The sequence below is a fragment of the Triticum urartu genome, chromosome 2A, assembly GCF_056163025.1.
Source record: "Triticum urartu cultivar PI428250 chromosome 2A, HENAU_Tu73, whole genome shotgun sequence".
In the NCBI taxonomy this organism is placed as follows: Eukaryota; Viridiplantae; Streptophyta; class Magnoliopsida; order Poales; family Poaceae; genus Triticum; species Triticum urartu.
The window spans coordinates 59,982,116-59,988,484 of NC_141874.1; the positions used below are offsets into that span (position 1 = coordinate 59,982,116).

General features: G+C 49.2%; 2 protein-coding genes across 2 annotated transcripts; both read right to left on the reverse strand.

Moving 5' to 3' along the window:
* Positions 1-2,635: 2,635 nt before the first annotated feature.
* On the reverse strand, positions 2,636-3,495 carry LOC125540945 (uncharacterized). The gene has a single exon (XM_048704463.2). The coding sequence runs from the start codon at positions 3,428-3,430 to the stop codon at positions 2,954-2,956; it is 477 nt and encodes a 158-aa protein (XP_048560420.1). The 5' UTR covers positions 3,431-3,495; the 3' UTR covers positions 2,636-2,953.
* A 1,535-nt stretch (positions 3,496-5,030) lies between these two features.
* LOC147983737 (uncharacterized) lies at positions 5,031-6,092 on the reverse strand. The gene has a single exon (XM_087540848.1). The coding sequence runs from the start codon at positions 6,090-6,092 to the stop codon at positions 5,031-5,033; it is 1,062 nt and encodes a 353-aa protein (XP_087396974.1).
* Between the last annotated feature and the right edge of the window lie 277 nt (positions 6,093-6,369).

Consider the following 6,369-nt stretch of genomic DNA (forward strand, 5'->3'; position numbering starts at 1 on the left):
ATCCCAGCTACCACACCGTATTTGTCAGCTGAAGGTCGACGCCTGTGTGAACTGAACCGTGTGGACCGAGTGCCCGGCTTGATCTTGCATGCGGTTGTGGGAAACCGATGGCGTTGGAGAACGTACCATAGAAAGAAAATCTTGTGTTGTCTCGTAGTAGTACTGTGTCACCGGCCTTCGTTATGTTTTTCGAGCAATCGAAGTGTGTGCAATCGTGTGAGGCTGGTCATAATGAGGAGTAACTTATACTAGTATCATACATTCATACTAATAACATAGAACTGACAAATATGGTGTGGTTACAGCATCGTCGGAGGGCGTGTGGAGGTGTGACTCCGGCGGATTTCGCGGGATTCGGTCAGTGGTTGTCTTTGATGGATCTGCCCGCGTTCGCTCTTTGTTCGTCTTTATTCATGTGTCTTCAGGTTGGATTCTTCCGATCTAACCTTCTCTTCTTCGACGGCGGTTGGTGTTCTGGTGCGTTGGTCCTACGGGGTCTTAGCACGACGACTTTTCGACTATCTACTATAATAAGTTGTGTCTGACTCCGACGAGGGAGGGGTGATGGCGATGGCGCGCCTTCGGCTCCCTTCAGTGTTCACTGCACTGACATGATTAAAAACGAATAGATCGAAAGTTTCCCGTCAAAAAGAAGCATCAACTAAAAAAAGGGATTTGAAAAATACCATCAGACAATAACAAAAAAATCCACATGATTTGGTACTTGTTTTTTTTGTGTGTGTGTGTGATGGAGATTTGGTACTTGTAATGTTGCAACTAACCACGTTTAAACATGCTTTGTATCTTCAAAAATATTGATCCTATACTGGTCTCTCCTTTTTTTTCGATAGAGAGAACTAGTTCCTTGGGTCGGCATCAAGACATCAAACAACACTGAACCAGCCCATTTCCTCTCCTCTAAACACATCGTTAATCTCGGAGTAGATACCAAAAGAAAACTGTTCTTTGGTACTCAGTACTGTACTAGTAAGTAAATATGTGGATGTGCATGGAGATCTGTGTGGTGAGACCTCAGGGTCAGGCATCTCGCTGACGAGCAGGACGACAGGGGCACGCATGGGATACCGGAGCAGGACGGCACCGCCTAGTACACACAACCCTGCAAAGCTTTATTGATTTTTAATCAAAATGTTTACGGATGCCCAAGCAGTGTCATAGGGAGAGGTAAACCAAACATGTCGGCATACACTTAACGAAGCATCGTGCTTAGGTTGCGGGTTTCCAAATTTTAACTTCTCAACTCATGGACATAAGCAACAGATCCAAATTGGCGTTCAAACACATGAAGATTGGTGGCATTACCAAATACCAAGCAGGGCTTTTTCTGTACCCTAGCTACCGTGTGCAGCTGTTTATCAAATGCTACGATGATTAAAAACAAATGAAGTCCAAGTATGGATATCCAATACATATATACACGGTCTACTCCACAACGGAAAAAATGGGACTAAAACCAACCAACAATCAAGGCGTAGAAAGAGTGCAAGTCAGGCCGGGTGTTTTTTGTTTTTTTGACGGTAAAACACTCTATTCCTTATATAATTGACATGTCGTTTACAAGTTATGAAAGTCGGGCCGGGTGTTCCTTGTTCAGTAAAATCAACTCTAGCCGAGTCGTTATGTTAGCCCGACTGTCAACCGTTTTAATAGAAATGTTGGTCAAATAGATACTCTATCAGAGTCATCATCTTTCTTTCTTTTTTTGAATTGGTCATCATCTTGTTAGGATCACCATAATTTATGAAACAACCTTCATATATGGCCTCCCTGACCCTGTCATCATACATGGCGTCTCGAGACTGCCATGTAGAGCTCGTTCCATATGGCAGTTACGCGTATTTACATGTGGTGCGAAGGAAACTTCGGGTGACCCCTACCCTACCTCACGTGGGATGGCTTCGAGGTGGGAAAAAGAAATGTCCCATTGACAAGTGGATCACATGATTATGGATACATCAAATATAGACTCCAAGTAACAATTAATGGATATTGCAGTTTTGGCAACTCCGCTAGAGTTTCTAAGTACCAACAAACCGAGGAGCCAGCGGTTGGTGATATACTAGAAACCACACAAATAACAATTAACTAAACTAACCGGTTCATTTGGTTAGGTATCAAAGGAAGTCGTTGGATGTGATGCAAATGTATTCGAGCAGTCGATCTCAAGTTTCAGGATGAAAGCCTAGGTTTGAGCCGAGCTGGTTATATCTAACAATGACAATTTTTTTTACGTCGTTAGCTTGTTGAAGGCATTGTTGGGCTTTGTTCGGATTGATTCTTTAGGGTGAAAACTTAGATTCTAGCCTTAATGGTTGAATCTGATGATGGTGGCGTTTGAGTGTCGCCCCCTTCCCGAAAGCATTGTTGTTGAAGAATCTCGTCGTCCATGTGATGTCATGAGATGGTTTGTGCAGATATGGTCATTGTGGCAGTGTGCCGATCGCTAATCTGATCGTCTTGGGACTTTTTTTTTCATCGCATATGCATAACTTTGGTCTTTATATGACTTTGTTAGTTGTTAACATGCTTTTTGTATGTGTTAATGTAAGATGTGTGCATCCTATCTATGTAGAGACCAGACGTGTGCTTAATGTGTTATGTATCCTTTTGATGCTTTATTTTAACCCAATAAAATTCACCATCTGTAGAAAAGACGTAGAAATAACAGTAGCTAGTACATGTGTCCGACTCACGAGCCATGACACCCAAACACTTGCATCTGAGCTAAGCCCATGCATGCATCTCTGCAAATACAAAGTTAAACTGCAAATCCAACACTACACGACCGACGACGGTGACCGCCAACACACCACAGATTCACCGGCAACAGCTGCATGCAACACCGACTGACGATCGAGCTAGCTAGCTGCACTGCAACATTATGGGAAACCACTCGGAGGTACGCAGCAGCTAGCAAGGCCATTCGATCGACCTATTGTTTGTAGTAGACGATCTTCATCTCGATGACGCCGTGGCAGTCGCCATCGGGGACGGAGTGCTCGAAGCAGTGGTCGCCGCCCTTGCACCCGGCGGTGGGGCAGTGCCCCCGCAGCGGGCTGCCGTGCGGGGTGACGGAGACGCGGATGGGGCCCGACTGCTGGGTGCTCACCTCGTAGTACGCGCCGCCGTCGTGGCCCAGGTGGACCTTGGCCACGGCAGCGCCGGGCGCAAGCACGCCCCCCGTCCACGCGCACACGTCGAACGACCCGTGCTTCCCGTCTGGGAGCACCCACCCGTCGGGGAAGAGGGCCGCGCTGTGCGCGACTTCCTCGAGGCTCAGCTTCAGGTCCTGGCCGCATAGGTTCTGCACCGTCACCTTGTGGCCGCCGCAGCCTTGGCCGGCGGCGAGCATGGCGGTCGCGGACAGAGCAACGAGCAGCAGGAGAGCGGGGGGCTTGGAGAACGCCATGGCGAGGTAGCTAGCTCTTGGTAGGAAGGACTTGAGTCGGGGAAGTAAAGAGGCTGGCACTGGCTTGAGGTGAGGTTTATGGCTCAGGGTCGTGGGAGTATTTATAGGCAGAGAAGCTTCATTATTTATTAGGGCTTAAGAGCATCTCCAACAGGCGCCGCCGATCGCGCCGCGCACAAAAAACACATATACCGCACGCGTATCGCTTGGTTTGGCGTGGCGTGCAGCGCTGGCTCCAGCAGCCGCGCTAAAATGCAGCGCGCGCCGCTCCAGCAACGCGCAAAAATACAGCGCGCGCGGCGCGCACAAACAACATATGCATTCAAAAACAAAAGCAAAAAAATAAAAAACAAACAAAAATAAATAGTTTAATTTCGTTTATTACAACTCAAACAAACAATTTATTGTTCAATACAACAAATAGTGCAATTAAACACAACGCGCGCGGGGGGCGGCGGGCCTAGAGGGGGGCCGGAGAAAGCGCGCGCGGGGCGGGGATAGGTCGGGAAAGCGCCGGAACGGTCGCCGGGTGGCGCGGTCGGCGGCGGCGGCGCGGCTGGAGGGGGGGTGGAAGGTGCGAGCGAGCGCGCGAGAGTCCAGCGCGCGGGAGCGGGCGCAGCAAATAAGCGGCGCGCGATTGCGTTTCGGCCCGCATACTGGACTACGTATGCCGCGCGCGCGTTTTTCACACGCCCGCTGGAGCAGCTATTCCGATTACGCGCACGCTAAAAGAAAGAATTTTTCGGCGTGGCGCTAGTTTAACGCGCCTGTTGAAGATGGTCTAAGGATATTCCGCATTCCAGTACTGGGCTGCTACTCCGCAAGTCCAGTCTTAAGCCGTCCCGTTCAGCGGGCCTTGGTCTGTGCATGCCTTCTTGGGCCCTTTATGGTGATACACCACACACGCATTCTATGCTCCAAAAAGTCGGTTCGTCTCGCATTTTGTTTCTCCGTGAAATGACAACAGTTCCAATCCTAAAAAAAAAACTAGACAGTTCCACATTTTGGTCTTATACGAATGATAATACATGGAGTATCTCTTTTTGGAGTACCATTTAGTGCAACTTCAACGGGTCGACTCAAACGGACGGTGATTTCGTCCGCTTTTTATCTGTTTGGGTCGGCCGCCCGCCCGGTGTCCGTCCTGTTTTTTATATGGGTCGGCAGCACGCCCAACGTGTCGATCCATATGTGCAGGCGTGGCCGGCTGGCCGTCCAATTTTACATTGATTTGCATTACAACATATTGTGAAACGAAAATTTAACAAACAAAAATAATTTAGCCGCCCAAATAAATAGTATAGTTTTACAGGCCAAATACAAATAAAAATGTTTCACATAGTTTTGCAAACGAATAAAAGAAGATACATCTATTGGTTGCCAACATGAGTCCACATATGCTCAATCAAATCATTTTGCAGTTGCACATGAGTTTCCCAATCACGCATGTTTTCATGAAACTGAGTGAACTGCTCAATTGTTGCCGCTACTCCATGCTCAGGCACAACATTCTCATCCTGAAACTGAAAGCCTTGATCGTACAAACGTTCCGGGCGCTCGTCTTCTACGATCATATTGTGCATGATCACATAAGCAATCATCACCTCCCATAGTTTCTGCGTGCTCCAAGTATTAGCAGGATACTGGACGATGCCCTATCGAGATTGCAAAACACCAAAGGCACACTTGACATCCTTTCTGCACTCTCTTTCTCTTGGGCAAATCTTTTTCTTTTCTCTCCGACGGGGTTGGGTATTGTCTTGACAATAGTGGTCCACTGAGGATAGATACCGTTACCCAAATAGTACCCTTTGTCGTAGTTGTGACCGTTGACAGTAAAGTTCACCGGTGGGCTGTTGCCTTCGGCAAGCCTAGCAAACACCGGCGAGCGCTGAAGCACGTCGATATCTTTGTGTGATCCAGCCATGCCAAAGAAAGAGTGCCAGATCCAGAGATCTTGAGACGCCACGACCTCTAGTATGACAGTGCAAGCCCTGACATGTCCCTTATACTGCCCTTGCCAAGTAGAAGGGCAGTTCTTCCACTCCCAGTGCATGCAGTCTATACTGCCAAGCATCCCCGGGAAGCCCCTGCTGGCATTCATCACCAACAAACGGGTTGCATCTTCAGCTGTCGGCTCTATCAAGTACTCAGGGCCAAACACAGCAATCATAGCCTTGCAGAACTTATATAGGGACTCTAGGCATGTAGACTCGCTCATACGGATGTACTCGTCAATGAGATCACCGGGCACTCCGTATGCAAGCATTCGGATGGCGGCAGTGCATTTCTGATAAGAGGAGAAACCAATCTTACCGACGGCATCCTCTTTGCACTCGAAGTAGTCATCATAGCCGTCCACTCCCTCTCTAATACGGTTGAAAACATGCCTACTCATACGGAACCGGCGTCGAAATTTGTGATGTTTGAACAACGGGTTTGTTGTATCAAAGTAGTCCTTCCAGAGAAGGAAATGCCCGCTCTCTCGGTTACGATTCAACGCCGGAAGGTGGCCCGGAATGGAGCCACTTAACAACGGCCGCTGGTTGTTCAGGTGGTGATGGACCAAGACGGCAACCAATATCTCCTCCTCGTCGTCGGACGACGAATCATCGGAGTCGCAAAGGAAATTATGGAAAAAGAACTCGTCGGCGGAGTCCATTTTTCGTACCTTGGCAAACTGTCGAACAGCTTGCGGGCGTCAAAGAAGGAGACGGCCGGCGAGGGGAGACGCGGCGCCCACAGACCAGCTAGCTGCCCTGCCGGCGTCCTCTGAGTGTGACGGCGTCCGACGAGCATGCCGGTCGTATGGGACGGGGGCGGCGAGGCGTCTTCTTGGTCGCGGGGTGGCTGGGCGTTGGGGGAAGCGGCAGCGGGAACCAGTTTGCTCCCCGGCGGTAAAATGACCGTGACGGGCGACTGGGGGCAGGGGCGGCGTT

Bases quoted from the DNA above. Each gene is read 5' to 3' on its own strand.
- LOC125540945 (XM_048704463.2), bottom strand. From the start codon at position 3,430: ATGGCGTTCTCCAAGCCCCCCGCTCTCCTGCTGCTCGTTGCTCTGTCC.
- LOC147983737 (XM_087540848.1), bottom strand. From the start codon at position 6,092: ATGGACTCCGCCGACGAGTTCTTTTTCCATAATTTCCTTTGCGACTCC.